Raw genomic sequence first — 20324 nt, forward strand, 5'->3', positions numbered from 1 at the left:
CCAAATTTCGTACATGTGGAAAAATACATGCAATCTCTGTAGCAAAGTGATACAGGAAGAAATCCCAAATGAGCGATTTGTGTATGTTTCCATACCAAATTGTGAGAGCATTCCATTTCAGCAACTTGTACAAAATGCAAACCATGGCAGATTATGTAGTATTTGCAATTCAGACAATCGCTCCACCTTACTGATACAATCACATAGTGCCTACATAATACTTATGCTTCTACGTTATAATGCAGATGGCACCAAAAACAACTGCAAACTGACTGAATTCACACACGGTCAAGTGTCACTTGGAAAGAAAACCTTTACAACCGTAGGAATAATCTGCCATGCAGGAGCTACAACGAATGCAGGTCACTACACTGCATACATTAAAAAGAATTGTGGATGGTTCGAATTTAATGATAGCACCATTACTCTAAAGCAGAGATTGCCAGCTAACCTAACAAATGCGTACTTAATGTTCTTAAAGCCAAAATTTACAAAATGTGTGCTTCAAGATTGTCAACAAATTATGTGAAAGACTACAAACAGTTAGAATATGCCCACAGGTATCCAACTACCCAAGAGGATGGAAGAATGACACAAATGAATGATTATCACAGATAGGTCGAAACAAATGCACAGGTAGAATACGCCTACAGGTATCTAACTGTTGTTAAAAATGGGCAGGAAGGCAGACTGTCAGCAGAAGTTTGGCATAGGGGAAAGAGAGCGGTACCGGTATGCGCAAATAAGACATTGGATAACCCATCCGATGGTGAAAAGAGCAGGTACTCGACCACCGTCTGGCTTAGAGCTAACCTTACAGGAGGGTCAGACTCCAAAAGGTATCACCAGACTGTACAAACTTCTCTCAAATTCCCAAGCATCAGACCGCCTCCCATATCGAGGGAATTGGGAACGTGACCTGCAAGAATCCCTAACGGAAGATGAATGGTGTTAAATATGGTCACGTGCGCATGGGGCCTCTAGATGCACCACGATTAAAGAATCCACCTATAAAATGTGTGTACAGTGGTATATGCCCCTGCACCATCTGCATAAGATCACCGAGATCTATTCGCCACTCTGCTGGAGAAATTGTGGAGAGAGAGGCGACTTAATTCATATGTGGTGGACATGTCCCAAAGTAAGAGGTGTATTGGAAGGGGATTTTGGGCCACTTTAAAGACATCACTGGTGTCGAACTTCCGATGTCCCTGAAGACTATTCTGTTAGGTGCTCCGATAGATGGCAAATATGCAATGTCAGGGGCGATGGCCACTCTCATCACACACCTGCTATCAGCGGCTAGGATGACCTTAGCGCAAAACTGGAAAAGTGAAGAGGGCCCAGTAGTGGCTTGGTGGTGGATCAAGGTCTGGGGAGTGATGGCCATGGAGAAAATATGCACACTCACTGTGGGGAAATACCAAAAATTCCTGAGGATCTGGACTCCATTCCATGAGTGCGTGAGTGACAGAGAGGCCCACTTCTTTAAACCCTGTCTTCTCAGAAGCATACATGTCATATAATTGACACCAAAGGCAGGAGAGGATGAACACAGGACAATACTTACCCAGAGCCCTCACACAGGTTGAACTCTGTACTGTATTATATTACTCCGAAGTGTTAGTCAAAGCAGGGTGGGGGGGTGGGAAAGGGGAGGGTGGGACAAGGGGGGGAAGGAGGATGGGGATTGTTAAGTGAAAAATGAAAACACTCAAAGGCTAAGAGACCTTGCTTACTGTTGGACAATATCAGAAAGAAGGGGAAGATGAATAAGATTAACTTACCATTTCTGAATCGTTTGTTAAATCTGTATGCCTTTGAACCAAAACAGTGTTTAAAAAAAAAATGGGCAGGAAGGCAGCAAACATAACATTGATCAGAAAGATGAAGGAAACACTCAAAGGAAACAAGGAAGTCGTTAGTACCATAGGAAACAAAGGGTTTTTTTAATCCGACAAGGATTTTCTTTCCCCAGACCCAAGGATTAGAAAAGAAAACACAGAAACTGAGCGCAATGCATAGTACACTGGTTTGTAAACTAAATATGAGGGTAAAATAAAAAAAGGTTAACTGTCTATTATGCAATGTAGTACATTTTCAAAAAATGCAAACACTAACACACCTTTTTCTTTCATCACAGAAATGGAAAAAGGGATACTTCCACCAAGAACGATAACTTAAAAAATGTATGTGGATTCTGAACAAAGTAAGCAGTAAGTATATTGGCAGTCATTTTCTGCACATGTGAATCTACACGTCTAATCTATGGTACTAATATGCTGTAGTGCCTGTAGGCTAACCTACGCCTTACGACCAAGGTACAAGGAGTATAGTTCCTATCCACAACCATCGCTGCATATCAAAAGCATGGTCCTTGTAAATTAGCTACTTATAAATTTACTTTTCGGACCATCGTCTGCAGCCATGAAGCGAAGACTCTAGGGCGTCAACACAACTAGCGCTTTACAACACACCCATATTAAATGTAACTCCACTGCTTATGACTTCAGTCTTGGGTGCATGGGCTTTGGCCATGCACCCGAGTGCAGGGTCTCTCCACAAACACCTCAGTGATGTGTTGGTTTTTCTATAGGTGTGATATTCTTCAGTGCTTCTGGCCAGAGGCTTCACTCCTAGCTGTATGTCCATAGATCTTACATGGGATGGGTGTGCAGTGGCTTGCACGTCTAGTACTTATAACTTTGTTCTTGGGTGCATCGCCTTCCCAAGAGTTGACGCACTCCCCACTACTTGCCAATCGAAAAGCAATACTAGGGGTGTATGCATGGGTGGCACATGCTACGGTGGTTGTGTCCAGGGCCTAGAGTCTTGGATGCATGGCCGAAGGCCTAGAGTTTTGGAAGTAAGGCCTTCGGCCATGCAGCCAAGACTCTATGCCCTGACCACAACCACTGTAGCATGTGCCACCTATGGCGGTGTACTGATGAATTCAATAACCTTACGAAAAAGTATAGCAATTACGGCATGGTGCCGATTTCAATATTCCCTAACACCACACGTGTCCTTACAACTGCAACAACTTCCCTGTGCACTATACTGGCCTTATTGGACCCCTCATTTTCTGTGCATACAAGGCGGCCATAGAACATACGTCATTAAGAAGGTATAAGTGTATTATTGGGTGCGGCCATGCACCCAAGAGTGCAGGGTCTCCCCACAACCACCTCAGTGATGTGTAGTAGTGGGGGTTAATCTATAGGTGTTATCCTTCAGTGCATCTGGCCAGAGGCTTCACTCCTAGCTGTATGTCCGTAGATCTTACATGGGATGGGTGTGCAGTGGCTTCCACGTCTAGTACTTAGCACTTTGTTGTTGGGTGCATGGCCTTTGGCCATGCACCCAAGACTGCACGCACTCCCCACAACTTGCCAATCAAAACGCAACACTACGGGTGTATGCATGGGTGGCACATGCGGCGGTGCTTGTGGCCAGGGCCTACAGTCTTGGAAGGAAGGCCTTCGGCCGACGGCCATGCATCCAAGACTCTAGGCCCTGGCCACAACCACTGTAGCATTTGACACCCATGGCGGCCTACTAATAAATATAATAGTAGCCATCGGAAAAAATAATGCATTCACGGCATGTTGTCAATTTCAATGTTGCCTACCACTACGCGTGTGCTTTCAACAGTTACAAGTTTCCTGTCCACTGCATGGACTGAAGTGCTATCGTTATTGCACCCCACATTTACTGTGAGTACAAGGTGTCCATAGAAATTACATCATGAAGACCGACCCCCAGAACAAAAAAATTCAGAGTGGCCCATATACTTTTTTTTGCAAAGTTTGGTGAGGATTCGTCCAGTGGGAGCGAAGTTATAAGCTGCCCAAAAAGTGCAGTTCCTATGGAAACAGCAACTTAACCACAACTACACGGCCACCAATTTTTGTTGCTCTCCATGATTACATAGATCCCACTTTAGCACAGGCCAGGAGTACTGTGCACAGTCGTGCTCCCTTTCCACACGTGTGTTGGGAACCACTGGGTTCTCACTTGCTCCCCTTACCGATAGTTGGGCACCGCCACCATCTGCCAATCCCCTCCACTAATGCCCTGTGGAGCCATTGCTGATGCTGGGCTGGGCCCCTCCTTCTTTTCCCTACGGCGTTCCTGTGACTATATCACAGCCCCTATCCCTCCCCAGGACAAAGGGAAGGGAGAGGAGGTTAGTAACTGAAAAGGAGTGAGTCAATTTGTCTCACTGGGTTTGACTCCTACTATTGTATTGCAGTGCAGTTTTTTCAGTGATGTCTTAGTGGATGTAGACCAGGGGTAATCATTGGCACAAAGACCCTTTATTTGTATTTGCTGAATCGATTCCTGTTTCTCATTCCTCCTCAATCACTTCCACCACTTCTCCCCCTTGGCCGCTAGCGTGAGCTTTTGCTTTGGAGGCTGCCACGAGAACTGGCTTTGTTTGTGTTGTGCTAACATCCGTGCCCTGTAGATTGATTCCCTCACAGTACACTTTTGTGAACAGAGGTGATCTACAAAGCCCAGATCAAATCGGGATGTTCTGGACAGTATACTATGTTTTCTGCTGTGTATGCTGATTAACCCTTACCTTTTAAATTACTTTTTTATACAGGGGGTGAGGGAGAGGTAGTGTTCCAGTTGCTGGGTATCAGAATGGTGATTAAAAACGTAACTTAGTGCATAATGATGCTGATGAGTTCATATTTCTCCAAGATGTGAAGTTGTCTTGTGAAACATTTACAAGGAAGAGTTCCTACATCCCTGACCCCACTCCGATTTCCTACTGCATCAGTCTGGTCAACTGGCTGCACTTGCTTGATGAAATCTATGGGCCTGGTGTATCAGCATGTCTGAGGGCTGCTTTCAGTCCTTCGTCCATTCCCCTGTCTAGTCTTTTATTTCCAGAGAACTGAACTCCACTATTATTTTTGTCTAGTTATAAACATTAAAATATATTTTAAAACTAGTGTATTTAATATCTATAAGTATACCTTTTACAGATTAGAACCACCAAGGAAAGCATTTTAAGCTTTCTTGCAATGTTTCTTTATTCACATGTATTCATTGTGTCAAGTTATACATTTTATTTCTTTTTAGGAAGGTACAGAATTATGCTCTATTGCTATTGCAAAGCAAAGGACCGGTGTTTCTGTTGGCGATCGCCCTTCAAGGCCTACTCTGTTAGAACAAGTATTGAACCAGAAAAGATTGGTAAGTATGGTATCCCTACCCAGTCCTATGTTTCCATAAGAATAGGAAAGGCGGCATAGCACGTGGATGCTATTGAAGTACTTCTTGTAGCATAAAAAAACCTTTAATGGTTGCAAAGTACAATAATCAAAAAGCGGTAAGGATATTGCTCTTCGAGTGTCTTGTTGGTAAATGGTTGAAGTTTATTACTCAGACAAGTTGGGTCCTATTTAATTGTTCTCAATAGGTGGGTGCATGTCATATACTGAAGACATCACTGCAGCTCTTCTTTGAGGACATATACTTCTCTACCAAATGACCACCTTAGTGACTAGCATCTACATGTAGGCATGGCAAAGTCTTTGACATTTTGGTTCGCAAAGCAATCTTTAAGGAGATCAATACCTTGTGTTAGATTCACTCCTTTAAAGCAGCCATTTTTTATGTTAGAAATCCTAATGTTCCCAACATTTGCCAGTATTTGGGGAAAAGACGATAGATGGGGACTAACTGTGCATACGATTTTAAATTTTCAAAGAAAGCCGACCATACTTGTGCATCAAACACATGCATGCTTTCCATATTTAAAATTCCTCTGCAATGCTGCCTTTCTTTTCCAATAGACTGGTTTAGAGTGAAACTTGACTTGCTTTTCAGTCAATTAAGTATTGCATGTGCCGTTTATCTGTCTTTGTGCAGCAAATGCGTGTATTATTCCCTGTTTGTATGGTAATCTGGTCTATGTTGAACATTCACAGGGTCACAGAGTTCTGTTTCAAGGTGCAATATTGCTGACCCTTACATGGACTACTTATGATGTGTTGTGCGCCAGCAGAGATTGCCAATGCGGCACCCCTGTGGAACAAAGTTAACATGAGACTGCAGAAATATGTAGAGGAACACAACAAGTAAGAATAGCCAGGAGAAAAGAATAAAAACAAAGTTGTGTCCAAGAACGATATCGCAGTGGGAATATCTAGGCACACAGTAAAAGTGAGTATATCTAGGGACAAAAGCATGTGTGGGCGAAATCCCTTATGTGTAAAATGAGTAGTCTTCCTAGACAGGACAGAAGAATCCTAGCCCACAAAAAACCTCTGTGAAACTTAACCATGACTTCAGTTAAAATTCATAGTCCTCAAGTTTGCACAGTAAAGCAAGCTTCAATCATAAAATCACTAGCATTTACTGTATAGTTGCACTCCATTAAATGAATCCTTTTTTCCAGTGTTGTGCCGGAGTTTGAGTGATCAATGGGACTCAACCTGCAAGGCTTTCCACTGCCGTTTCATCAACTTGTGTCTCCAGCCTTTGTAGATCACGTGCACCGCTACACACTTACAAAAAAAAACGAACACTGGACCTTACCCGTACGGACATAACAAGCCAGTGTGCACAACCTTAAACACTTGCCAATTTACACACAAAACACATACATACCCTAACATAACAGCCACACAGAAAACGTCCCAGGCATTCGACCTTACCCATACGGATACAAGCCAATGCACGTAACCAACCACGCAACCTACCATCTGCAAACTAGCGCACACAGACGCCAGTTTCTCCTGCTTCTGGACCCATCCTATCATTCTTCCCTCACTAACCAACCCAGTTGTAGAGGAGGAGCTGAATGCCTCTACAGGATGTCCCGCCCCTATTCTGCCGATATGTTGGAAACCAGAAGTCTTGACCTGTGCAACGTCAGTAATGGTAGCTATAACACGAAGAATTTTTGAGGCAAGATATCTGTTGAGAAGACCCTACGTGCGGTATCCTCGAAGGACGGATGGTCAGAAGTATAAAGATGCAAAAAGAAAGAAGCTGGTGATGTCACGAAAGATGAATGTAACGCACTGAAAAGGATGACCAGAGAAGAAAATGCATAGACGATGAAGAATCTAAAGTCAGAATAAAGAATCGAGTAAGCTTTCATGTGCGGAACAGAGATTGCATTTGTGAAGAGCACGGCAGAAAACCTAAGTCGTTTTACAATTGTACAGACGCTGTAATGCAAGTAGACTAAGTATCCATAAGGCTGGCTATATGTAGTATATAGACTGCAGGCTGTGCCGCCTACATGTATGTAGAGTTCTGGACATTCAATGACATAATTTAGTAAGCAAGTCTCCATGGAAGATGATGGATTGAAGGCTATGTGTGTCGCAGCAAAGAATAGTTTCAAACTCTAAGCAAGACCAAAGAGGTTGCCTGGCTTGTTGTCAAAGATTAGAAGCAGCCAAGAACTGGTTATCAGCTGCGAAGAACAGTAGACTTGAGAAGCAGAGGCATCCCTTGTTCAGTTGCAAAGAGAGAACACCATGGGTGCCAAGTTTTTTTATTAAAGTCTATTAAATGCTAGAATATGAGCAAATTCACGGTCTCCGATCACATGAGCTGAGGATGAAATTAGATAAACAGCTTGGAGCACCAGATTGAAGATGGTGAGTGCCTATACTCCCTTTTATCCCAGAGGCGAGGAACTACTACAAGGCCGAGTTCAAAGACAATGTGAATGGCAGACTGCATGAGTGATTCGAGATATTGGGTTTATTGGGTGGGGAGACATGGTCAGGCTCACCAACCAACACCTGGGGTACCAGCCTATGTGCTGCTAGAGCATTGAATATTCCAGAAGGGTACGAGCATGCCAACCAATTGAAGAAGGCCGTATAACGAAGAGCTTCATAGTTTAAGAGTCAATTAATGGTATGTTTCTAGTAGCTATCGAGGATGGCTTGCACTATGACTTGCACTTGGGGAGGGCATGAGTGCCCACCAGACTATAGAGACCCAATCACAATCCTATCCCATATAGAAAGTATACTTAGACGCCCCATTAGTGCCAACCACAATCTCCTGTAGGTTTCCTTAATTTGCCATGTAGGATGCTGTCACGTGTGACGAAGTTTCATTATATAAGTGTGATATTTTTTATAAACTGCATTGAAATTATGCTGTGCGACGTCCGTTGATGTCCGTTGTACTCCCTGTTTTAGACAATTAATGTTAAAACAGAGTTATTTGCCAACTCCCTGAGTCGGTCTTGTTATTCTCAGTCCCATCCATAGTACGACATATTACCTTGAGTAAAAGAGCCCCCCGGGTTCACCGTCCTCTTCCTTCAACATAACATAACCATGTCCCCAGGCTGTTCAGATTATGGCTATAAAAAAAATAATGTTTGATGAATAAAATGAGAAACGGCACATATGCAGATGTAGGGAAATGGCAAGGCCTGAACCCCAACTCAACAGGTGACCGGAGATTAAATATTGGGTATCAATGAAAGTTGAAGTAGTTCGGACCATAAGGTAAGAAGAAATTGTAGGGTTAGATGGATCAAGAAGTTTGTTGAATAAAGTATTCACAATAGCCAATTTATAGCTCTGAGAAAAATGTCTGAGAGCAATTGAAAAAGGTGAGTCTGATTTGAAGAGCGAACGGTATAGACAGAATTGTTTCGGAGGGGCATTGGTTTATGGGTGGCAAATGGGATTTGGTGAGTCAGTGATGGTTTTATAAAGCACCCGCACTTTCTTCAGACATTTGAAACATCTGGTGCTGAAAGAGAAGGTAGGGAGGAGACAGGTGGGGTATTAAAGCAATTATTAAATGCTTGGTATTGAATTATCGAGTTTTGCTAAATAATGTTAAGCAGAAAGGCTTGCAAGTTGGCACATAATAAGCCTACCCATATTCTACGTGCATGGGCTTGTGTAACCAGAAGTTTAACTTTATTTACTGAGATCTTAGAAAAGGAAAGCTACCGGCCCATATCTTCCTAGAGCCCAGCCATGAAGGTTGAGAAAGCCCAATCTTTGTGGCTCAGCAGACTAAGCAAGAGGAATATTACAGCAAGCCAGTGTTGGAGGCTCGAAGCTTAACAAACAGCACGTGGATCACTTGGTACAAGTAGATCTGCAATCTCAGAAAACATTGCAGCTCGCAAAAGTGTAAATGAGAAAATCTTATTCAACAAAACAGAATGGCCACTTCCCACTCCTCGAAATAAACCTGCAGAGGGAGTTCATTGAAAGCGCCCATAAGGGGATTTCCCCCACCATACCGTGGGCATCACTACAGATTTGGTGGTGCGTACATGTTTGGCATTAATTCTGGTACCGCCACTTGTTTGGCAATAGTGGAATGACCCCCGATTTTACTGCACAGCCAAATTTCTAAATTGGAGGTGAAATGATGGAATAAATAGTCCTTGCATCAAAAGAGGATTCCAGCGCCATTGGAGAAATGTTGCTTGCCACAAGAATAGCAGAATTTTACCCAATAAGTGCTTAATTACTCTGCAAATTAATCCAAGGTTCTGAAATAAATCGACTCGTACAACCAACCAGTTTTTGATAATGAAACAGTGCACCTATCTGAAAAGCAGTTGCATTGGCAATTGCAATCTTCAGAGTCGCTGTTTATCGCCCTCTGGTAAAAAAGGAAATGGCCAGCCTCTTTACGGGCATTGTATGTCAGATGTATGGGTCACTAATCTTTGAAATGATGGCGTGATGCATCACCACAGAGAATCGTACTAGATGGAAATGCCAATGTTTTATTACCAGCAGCAAAAAACGCTGGTAGCATCCCTCCTGTTCTTCCGCCGGTGCAATAAACTCCAGAAGCAGCTTGCTTGTGATTTTCTTTTTTAATTTTATTTCCACTAGCTATGGGTAGTGGGGGTATGTATAGGTGGTATCCCTCTTCACGACCAAAACCCATTGCCGGGTAAAAGAAAAAATACAAGCAAGCGGCTTATGTTTTCTTCTTCTTGTTTTATTTTTGCTGCTGCCTTAAACGCCAGCATTTTCACATGGAACCAAGAGAATACAAACTGAACGAAACACAAGCACCATACAACGGATCTAAGAACTGACTGCACGCCAATCAGATGTAGGAAAGTATTGAAGTGTGTGGTTACAAAAATAGACTTCCTGGAATCGCCCATGGGATAACCGCAGGCATCCAACCACCGACTATAGTGGCATTTATTTAGACATTATGCAGCAAGAAAATATTTTTGCTTCATTAAAATAGTAATGTGTTGCTGTAAAACTCGCATTTTCCATTGATGTCCACATAGTGCCTCCTAATTGAAAACAGTTTCTTACAGAGTGCGTTACCTTATACAATGTATGAGTCTTAAGAACACTGCTGCATTTTTACACCTTTTTAGGGAACTAACCTTCATGAAATGTGTGAAAAGGAATTTATTTTTTTCAGTTCGTTGTTACCTGGAGATTATGGCACCCGAGTAAAGAGATGCAGTCACTAAAGACAATGCACCACTCCACCAACCTGGAGATCGCAGAGAGGAGCTCTGACCTCAGTCAGTCTCCGTTCTCAGCCGTATGGGCAGGGGCATTCAACAGCAGAGCCCCCGCTCCCTAATGAACAGAACTACTTCAGGTGAGTTTGTGGACTGTGAGGAGGAGAACCAGCTGAAGAATCAATCTCAACACAACACAGACTTTTAGATTACAGAGGTGCATTCCTCGAGCAGCAGAGATGTTGCAGTTTTCCCAGGAAGCAGGACTGGCCGAGCCTGAGCCCACTCAACAGAGTGCGGGACCCCAGAAGCAAGGAAAGTCCATCTCGACAGCCAGGAACTGCAGTGTTGCTATTTTCGGTAAACGCAAGGAGCTGAAACACTGAACAGCCACTGATTTGAAGATTGCCGGTTGCGATCGGTGACCCTCCCATTGCAGTGCAGGAGTCCCCAGAAGTCCTCCCTCTTGTTGCCACGACTGAGGCCCAGGAACAGTGAGATCTGCAGAGCTGCACAGGAACAGTAGTCATCTGCTGCACTTTTTCTTCAATACAAAGGTACTGTAAAGTCTGAGAGAATTTACCTCTTACTGTAGAGTTGCTTGCATCTTCTACTACTCGCGTCTAATCAGCTTGTGGCCCTACATTTGATTCTTCTTTTCTTCAAAGACTTCTAAAACATTGTGCAAAGACTTTTCTACTTACCTACCATAAGTGCTTCATCCTATATAAACTTTTGCCCATTGACTTTGGCGTAGCCTGTTGTACTGAATGACTCTTCTTAGGGGATCCAAAAGTATTTGCCTGCTTGAGAATATTTGTGGTCTTTTGTTCTAATAATCTTTTCCTTTTACCAACTTCAAACAGTATTCTAAATGCAAACAGTAAAATATTAATGTGCCCAGCACCCTAGCCATTGAAGTCACCTGAGGGTGTAAGTTGTGTCTGTGGGCCATCCCAAACGGGTCTTTACTGATTTAGAAACTAAGAGTGTACAGTATTTAAGTGCATTTGTGTGTTACTTTTCTATTGCTCCCTTCTGAAGAAGGCTTACTCTAACTGACTGATAAATAAATAATTGTTTATTCAAGAAACCTTGTGTGTAAGAGTTTATTTTAATACTGTCACTGTGAATATCTGTAACTCCCCTACAGCTCACATTGACCCCTCTTGAGATAAGCATGTCTGCTGAATACGCTACCAAAACTGTGTAGTACAAGCTTATACCAAAGGTTTGGTTTCCTATACCTGTAGTCAGAGTTGTGTGTAGTACACCCAAAGGGTACTGCATACAAACTTTGCCTAACGGTCAACAAGCTGGCCACCAACTAAGTACATAAAATATTCAATATCATTTATTTATGGACAGAGCTTAGTTTCCAAGGACTCGTTTGAAAGCTATTTTTAGTCCCAAAAAGTGGTCCTAACATTGAAGTCAACGGTGTCTCAAAAATGTCCAGTGTTATGTTATGTTAATGGCACTTATAACGCGCACGTTCACCAAAAGGTATTTTGGCGTGGGGATGATCAAGGTAATATGAACAAAAAGATAAAACAGTAGAGTTTTCAGAGACTGTCTGAATTGAAGATGGTTAGCAGTACTTCTGAGTGCAGGGGGCAATTTGTTCCATAGGATACTGGCTGTTAACGAGAATGCGCACCCACCTAGTCTTGCACGACTGTGTTTAGAAATCACTAACAGATGAGCATGGCTTGAGCCCAGAGTTCTTTCAGGAGCATTATGTACAAACTTCTGAAAATAATATACGCCTTGATGGTAATAAGCATGGTTAACTATACAAAGGGATTTAAACTTGATGCGTTGCACTACAGGAAGCCAGTGCAGATACCTAATCACGGGGCTGATGTGGGCCCCATATAGAGTAGCCGTCCGAGCTGCCATATTCTGCAGGAGCAGATGAACCAATTTCAGCCAGGACCAGGTAGAGAACGTTACAATAGTCGATCCAACTATTGATAAGAGAGGCAACGACCAAAGGGTGGAGGTGGACCGGAAGAAAAGCAGTATCTTGCAAAGGGTTCTCAAGATAAAGAGACCGGTTTTACATACCGCGCCGATCTGTGAGACCATGGAGAGAGAAGCTGAAAAGATCACTCCCAGATATTTAACTTCCTTCACTGGATGAGGTAAATCACCAAGCGAAGGAGGCCAAAAGGATGGAGAGAACGAAATAGGGTCAGAGGTTGAACCCACCACCATGATCTTGGTCTTATCCGCATTCGATTTGAGCCAGTTGAGGTCCATCCATCCTTTCACAGCTCCCAGGCAATCGCACCGAGCCAAGGCCATCCTAGCCTGCTCAAGATCTAAACGCACCAGGGTCTGGGTGTCGTCAGCTTATGCATAGTACCAGAAGCCGCTAGAGACGGTGAGTTCCAACAGCGGGTGCGTGTAGATGTTAAAAAGAATTGTGGATAAGGCTGAGCATTCAATAAAGAAGAGGACCAGGACAAAATGCGAGATTGAAGGGTGGTTTGGTCGACAGTATCAAATGCTGCAGAGAGATCAAGTAGAATCACTGCACCCACCCAATCCTTATCTGCCAGCAGGGTAAGATCGTCCAGAACCAACACCAGGACACTCTCGGTTCCATGCCCTGGTCGGAAACCAGATTGGAAAGGATCAAAAAAAGAAGAGGATTCCTGAAAAGAAGAAAGAAGAGGAGATCAGAGATTCAAGAAGTTTCATAGAAAAAGGCAATAGAGAGATGGGACGACACAGATGGGATGGTACCGGTCTGACAGGACCACTTAACTGCCTTGGTAAACCAAGATAGACTGGAAGTCATAACTTCCTGCATTACCCCCAGAGGCACAGGGTCCAAAGGAGAGGAAGATTTAACGCGATACACTGCTGACAGGACGTCCTCAGAAGCGAACTCCAGAAAAGAAGCCCACGAGTAAAAAGAAACAGGGGCTCCCTCCACATTGACAGAAGAAGAGGTGTGAGCCTTACAATTTTAGTGGTAAAAAAGCATGATAGTGAGTTGCATAAGTTTTGGGAGGGTACCGTGCTAGAGCTGAAGCATGCGGAGGAAGAGAGAGGTGACTACCGAGAATAATTCTTTAAGCTGATTGACTGCAGATTCAATTTTCTGTGAGAAAAAACTTGCTGCTTTGATTGCTACATGGTATTCGAGTGTAACCTGGTAGAAAATACATTTCTATTTAGGTTCATAGGATCAACGCCATCTTCGTTCAGCTTGCCTGACCTTCACAGGCAAAGATTTAAGTTCAGCCGTGTACAATTGTCACGAGAGCTGATTCTTACCCCGAAAAGGTTTGAGGCTCAAACTAGTATGCCACTGACGATAGCGTCTCGGAAAGGAAAGTAAAATCCAGCGATGAAGCTAACTGCCATTTCCCATTTATCAGGGATGATGTGTGCGATCCACATGCCACCAGTTCTGTTTCCAGACCGCAGGTGTTTGAGAGGAACAGTGAACTAATGTGAGTGAGATAGAAAATGGAACAATATAATGATCTGACCAGAGAACTTGTTGAGCAGGAGAAACGGTGACCCAAGAATAAGCTCTAAAATGTCTTCTTTTAAGTAGGTAGATTCATGCGCATGCGGAGTCAGGCCAAGAACAACAAAGGAATCGAAGAACTGTGCCAGAACTGGTGTGTGAGGAAGATTGAAGCGAATGTTAAGATCACCCAATACTATTAAATTGGAGTATTTGACTTGTAGAGAGGCAACCAATTCTACAAAAGGATCAACAAAAATAAGAATAAGGACATTGAGGTTGGTATAGCACTAAAAAATAAATGCAAGAGGATGCCGACAAAGTACAACAAGCTAAAAGCGCTTCTGTTTTAAGACCACTTATAAAAGAGATTGCAAAGAAAGATACAGATTAATTAAAAATAATCCCAATGCCGCCACCACAATGGGGGGGGGGGCATCTCTGTCTATGTGCAGGATCTTATACCCATCTGGAAGGGCTTGAGAAAAAGTGGGTGCAGAATTTCCAGTTAGCCACGTTTCGATCGGGCATAAATCGAGACCGGTTTCTGATAAATAGCCAAAGACAGAGATTGCATGGGCAACCAGTGAGCAGGTGTTAAGTAGAGAAGCATTAAGATTATGCTGACTGCCTGCTATAGAGATCATCTCAGCAACCGGTGACAATACGAAATTCAATGGAAAACCCGTTTCAGAGAGAGCAAAATCAAGTAAATCATCACGTGACAAATGTATATTATCTTCCAGCCCTGCCGTATCCCAGACGGGCTTAACTTAGGTGCAACTCTGGCACGGCGAGCCCTCTCCCGCTGCACACGACTGCTACGCTGTCTGGGACGAGAGAGCCTAAGTTGACACATGGTATTGACGCAGCTAATCCGTTCGTCCTCCCGATGGACAGAGGAGGAGGACAGGCATCCGTCAGTGCGTGGAGCTGAGAAACAAACAGAGGACTAATCCAACCGAGTCCGAGCCTTTGAGTCCGTGTGAGGCCAGGCACCCTCTGCCGCCGGTTCCGACGTACAAGGAAAGGAAAAGTAAATAACCAAAAGAATAAAACTAAACGCTAAAGCTAGCGTGCATGTACAGTGAGTTGCGCCAAGTGACACGCACTGGACGGAACAGAGTCCGTACCTAAAAGGAAATCAAATATAGTACTCAACTAAAATAATATCCTGATGGGACGACTAGCCACACTTAAGGAAGGAGTGGGGGCCCTCTAAAGGTACTAATCATTGTAATCTATGCTCCCTCCCCCCCCACGAGGCAGACGTCACTAAGATGCTTAAGGAAATGGAAAGCATCTTGAGTGGGCTGAAGACTACCAGGCCCATTCTCCTCTGTGGGGATTTTAACACCACCATACCACTTTGATACCTCCTCAGTCAGAGACTTCTAGAGAAGAGGGAGGATAGCAGGCATTGAATCCAGGCTGAGAATGCACCGTTGGAGTCTAAGATGGGCCAGCCTGCTAGCAAGATATGGATTTGTGGTGCTAAATCGAGCTCGCCCATCTGATAACCCAGCCAATTTAACGCGGGTGGGTAATGTTAATAGTAGGATCCTAGATTACATGTTTAGGGCTAATAGGCCCTCAATTGTACTGGATATGTGTCCATTCATGCACGGAAAGTGACCATTATGCGATTATCGCACACCTTGACCTGTTGTTGAAGGGGGTAACTGAGGGATCGACAGGACAACTAAACATCAACAAGGCCCAGAACCGCATTTCCTGGAAGGATGCTAACCTAACCTGGGCAATACCTGTGGCACACAATTCTCTGCATGCGTTCATCAGTGTGGAAGAAAACAGTTCCCTAGTGCTGGTGTCTCTCTTTGAGAAAGCCTTGAGGGAAATCCGGGAGTGTCCCATAACCAAAGCTAGACACCTGGGGAGGGTGCACTTAGGCAGGACAAATTCCCACTCTCATAAGTTTGACAGTGCCATACAAGATAGAAGGAGGAAGCTGCGAGGTTGGGAAGCACCAGCAGCCAATTGGTGGTACGGCCTGGAATCTAATGACATTGTGGGGCTGATTGGGAACAGTAAGGCCTCTAGACTGCCGGACCCTGATGGGATATGCAGTTCACATGTAAAATTTGAACCAGACCAATGGTCCCTGGCACTACACGGCCAGTTTAAATGCATAGAGATGTTACAGATGGTACCCAGCTCATTGCAGCACAGTATAATTGTGCCCATACTAAAAAAGGGAAGGTATGAGGATCCCAATAATTATCACTTGCTCGCAAAGCTAGACATGCCGGCAAAAATATTTGCGCGGGTACTACTGAAAGAACTTGAGGCATGTACGAAAGGGGCTAATATCATACCCCTAAATCAAACTGGTTTCTGAAAAAATGTGAATACGAACATTAACATTCCTGCCTTAACCACGATAATCCAGCAGGCAGAAATCCGGAAACTCACGGTTTATGCAATGTTTATTGCTTTTAGGGCCGCATTTGACACAGTGAACTGCATTAGGCTGTGGCGTAAACTGGAAAGTAGCCACAAAACATTGGGGCTATTAAAAATGCTTACCCTATTATATTCACAAACTAGGGTTAAAATCAGGTTAGATAATCACAGGAGCACTACGGTGTGAATACCCGCCCCCAAGGGCCTGAAACTGGGATGTACACTGGCCCCTATGTGCTTCAATCTGTATTTGGCCCGACCTGGACGATGCGTTGAAGAATCCATCCGATATCCCTCCCAATTTAGGGTCTGTACCGATCCAGTGGTTGGCATATGCGGACGACCTGGTTGACACCATCAAGCCACATTGAATAAATGTGCGGTTTACGAGTAGGAAAAACTCCCAGGTGATAAACCTCTCAAAAACCAAAATAATGATATTTGACTCTGGGAGAAGGAAAAGAAAAAATGAACTTGGGAGGTTAATGGTAAGCCACTGAGGGTGGTTCACTCCTATAAATACTTAGGAATTAACCTGAATAATAGGCTAAGTAGTATTACCCATTTTGAGGATATCGGTTGTAAAATAAATGCCACATTAGCGGGACTTCGCTACTTTTGTGCAGAAGGGTGGGAGGGGTACTCGATTGGTACACTGACTCGGCTGTATCAGTCTAAGTTCACTTTGTTGGTACTGTACGGTGCTGAAGTCTGGGCACCTTGCATGTTGGAAGAGGTGGGCAAATTGGAAAGATGCCTGCTAAAACATTTATTGCGGCTTCCAAGGCGCACAGCGATTGCGATGAACCACCTGGAATTTAACATCTCCCCCTTAGTATCTAGGGTAATAATTAGTTGTTTAACAACTTTGTGGAAACTTAACTCACCGACAGACACTCTATTGGCTCTGACGACAGATGCCTTTTCCTCACGTGCAACCTAGATGAAAACCAGCAAAGTGGGAAGAATTTGCAACTTGGATAAGAAGTGGCTAACGCCGGGCACCAGAGTACACATTAAATATGCCTCTTCCATTATTTAAAAAACCATGAAGGTCATATTAGCAAGGCATGACCTGGCACAAGCCATGGTGAACATGTACACAAAAAACACTGCCAAAGAATTTGTGATGTACATATCCACTAGAGGGGAAATGCTCACCTATGCTGAGCAATTCGTCGGCAATTACTTAATATGGGATTACCTGCAACTAAAATTCAATACGGCTAAAACAGGGGAAATCCAGGGTGCCTGGCATCGGTCCTCTAGGGCTTATAGGGACTGTCGACTATGTGGGACAAATGAACTCAAAACGGTCAGAGACCTGTTATGTGAATGCAGTTCAATGAACGATCGAAGGAAGGAAGCGAGGCGTGCAGCTGGGATAGTGGGTGACATATCAGGAAACACATTGTGGAGTGAATTTATGAGTGGTAACAACCATGCTTGCATCAGTGATCTAACCTTGTTATGGAGAAAAGTAGAGGAGATTTTTTTAAATTGTAATGTGATGGTTACATTGCTTTTCGTGGAAATATAAGTGATTTTCAGTTGTGTAAAGTTGAAGCTGTATCTGAAATAAAAATGTTAAAATAAAATAAAATTGCACAAAGGAGAAAACTCCTTACCCTATAACAATTGGTTATTGTTTTCGGTTTCATGTAGAGCAGTTTGACTTAAGCTATGGAAGGAGTATTGCCGATATAGTGACCATCGTCGTCCAAATGCAAGCAGTCGTGTGGTATAGATTTTCATTTATGTTTTTGTGTCCACACCAAAAAAAGCAACATTAGTTCAAAACTCAAAATCCATCAAAACTAGTTGACACTGCAAGAAATTGAAATAAGTGTGCAGACAGTGATTACTGACGCGTGTCAAAATACAACGGTCAAAGAAATAAAACGATATAATCCAAAGCAGCATCTGTCCTGTTACACGAAGTGCACATAAAAAAAGTCATCTTGACCGACTACGGGCCAGAATATAAAACAATTGACAGAACATGAAGATGCTGGTGAGCGCCCAGTGGGCAAGAAGGAGCTTCCCAGTCCAAAAGCACCAGTATGCAATTAAAAATCAAAATGCCTGCTTCATTTCCTATAGACCTGAAGGTAGGAGGCATGGATTGTGCACTGTCTGCACTGTAGATGCAGGGCAGATGTATGATGCTGTTCAGTTAGTGAAAATAGCCAATATCTATATTTATTATTTTGTCATTTTATGTGTAGTTATACACATTTATATTTTTCTGAGTACAAAAAATACAACTAGTGCTTTTCTGCGTTTATTCAAATTAAAAATATAGTGTTTTACTTCCTGTAATAGGAAGCCCATAGAGTTGGTTCTTGCACATCAAGTCAGGATCCATTTTCACCTTACTAGACAAACAGCTGCTACTCCTTCAGACGTGATAAGCATCCCTGTAGCTCTTGAAAAACGTATTCTCTCCATTGGGTTACTTGCACATCGATTGGTCCACAAGCCAGGATTGACAACCTGAAGAGCTAATCAACACACATGAATTTCCACTTCATCTATTTTTTTCCAAAAAATGAAATTAAACGAATCCCAGTGATTTTGTCTGTATTTAAGCTTAAAAATGTGTAAAACCAGAAGCCCTAATGATAAAGCACACAGTACTAAAATCAGAAACAGTGCCCCAGATGCCAACACTGAACACAGTCCCAGTATTCCTTAACCTTTAGGCCATATGATTAAATAGAAATGTATATCTAACAGTAAATGTATGACCTGAATGGAGGAAAATACTTAACACACATTCAGAGGCTTTCACTTGGCAGAATACAATCGGAACACATTACAATCCGAGGAAAAAGTTACAGTAATTATTTGCAGTTTACATTGTAGCCAAGCATTTTTTGTTTACAGGAGTAGAATGTAACACTTTATAAAACTACATACAAAATAGTCTTTTCACTAAAAGTCACTGTCCACAGGCAGGTAAGTGCCTTCAAAGTTACATTAGGAGAGTTCCAGATAAGTTCCCTATTGGAAAAACTGGGCAGTATTTGTATTTGTTTATTTATATTGGGCAGCCTGCCCAAGGGCATCAGGGCACATGTTTGGAAAGGTAGTTACAAGAAAGTGTTACGAAGGAGGTTACAGGATATATATATATATATATATATATATATATATATATATATATATATATATATACACACATTTACAATGAAGGTGTATATCAGATACAGTATATACAGTAAGTAGTCGATTAGCAGAAAGGGAGCAGCAAGCGTTACAAAGGGGCGGCCTGAGCATCGTCCTGTCTGTGAAGCCATAGGCACAGCCGCGGTTATGGGAAGAAGAAATGTACGTCCTAATTCTACTCCACAGGTTCGGAGAAGATCGCAATTGACGCCAGGGGTTGCCAGAGCAAACTGATCTGTGAGAGGTTTAGTGCCAGGTTTGAAACTCTGCCGACCCAAGAAGAGATGCAGCAAAACAGGATTCAAGCCAATAGAAATCAATAGTCAAACGCAGTTGATGGGGATCTGCAGAAACCTATGCCCATGGCCCACGCGGACCTCGGGTGTGGGGGGGGGGGGGGTCAGTTTCATGAATAACTCACACACCTAGGTCCCAGAGGTAGGGGCTCAAAGTCATGGTACATGAAAAGATGGTCCAGGAAAGGCGAAACAACCAGGTGAGTACGTCTTGTTTTTATAGTGTGGATTATAGGATCTCTCTATCCAATGACTTGAACCCCAAGCCAAAGAAGACCCATATGGCCAAAAAGCGTAACAAAAGTGTCTTGCAATGTGTAGGACCCACTGGCCAGCAGTGAACGCAGTGAGGAGGATGATGCCTACAAATCTGTGAAACCCAGCAAATCGGATTCTGACGATGCAGATGAGAAGGCAGAGGAGCCAACTGGCATAAAACAGTCCTGTGATGAAGACAACAGTGGAGGCAACCTAT

At 43.2% G+C, this 20324-nt stretch overlaps 1 protein-coding gene across 2 annotated transcripts in view; it reads left to right on the forward strand.

Annotated features, from left to right (window-relative positions):
• The window catches only part of RFXAP (regulatory factor X associated protein), a 77134-nt gene that overhangs the window by 19902 nt on the left and 36908 nt on the right, over positions 1 to 20324 (forward strand). Inside the window, exons 2-3 of one of the 2 annotated variants that reach the window (XM_069640714.1) lie at positions 5098 to 5211; positions 10423 to 11537. In XM_069640714.1, the coding sequence (XP_069496815.1) occupies positions 5098 to 5211; positions 10423 to 10590 (282 nt within the window). In that variant the 3' untranslated portion in view covers positions 10591 to 11537. Of the gene's footprint in view, positions 1 to 5097; positions 5212 to 10422; positions 11538 to 20324 lie in introns of those variants that run through there. The other variant, XM_069640715.1, reaches the window with a different exon arrangement.

This window comes from Ambystoma mexicanum, chromosome 7q (assembly GCF_040938575.1).
Source record: "Ambystoma mexicanum isolate Mex_15411 chromosome 7q, UKY_AmexF1_1, whole genome shotgun sequence".
NCBI lineage: Eukaryota > Metazoa > Chordata > Amphibia > Caudata > Ambystomatidae > Ambystoma > Ambystoma mexicanum.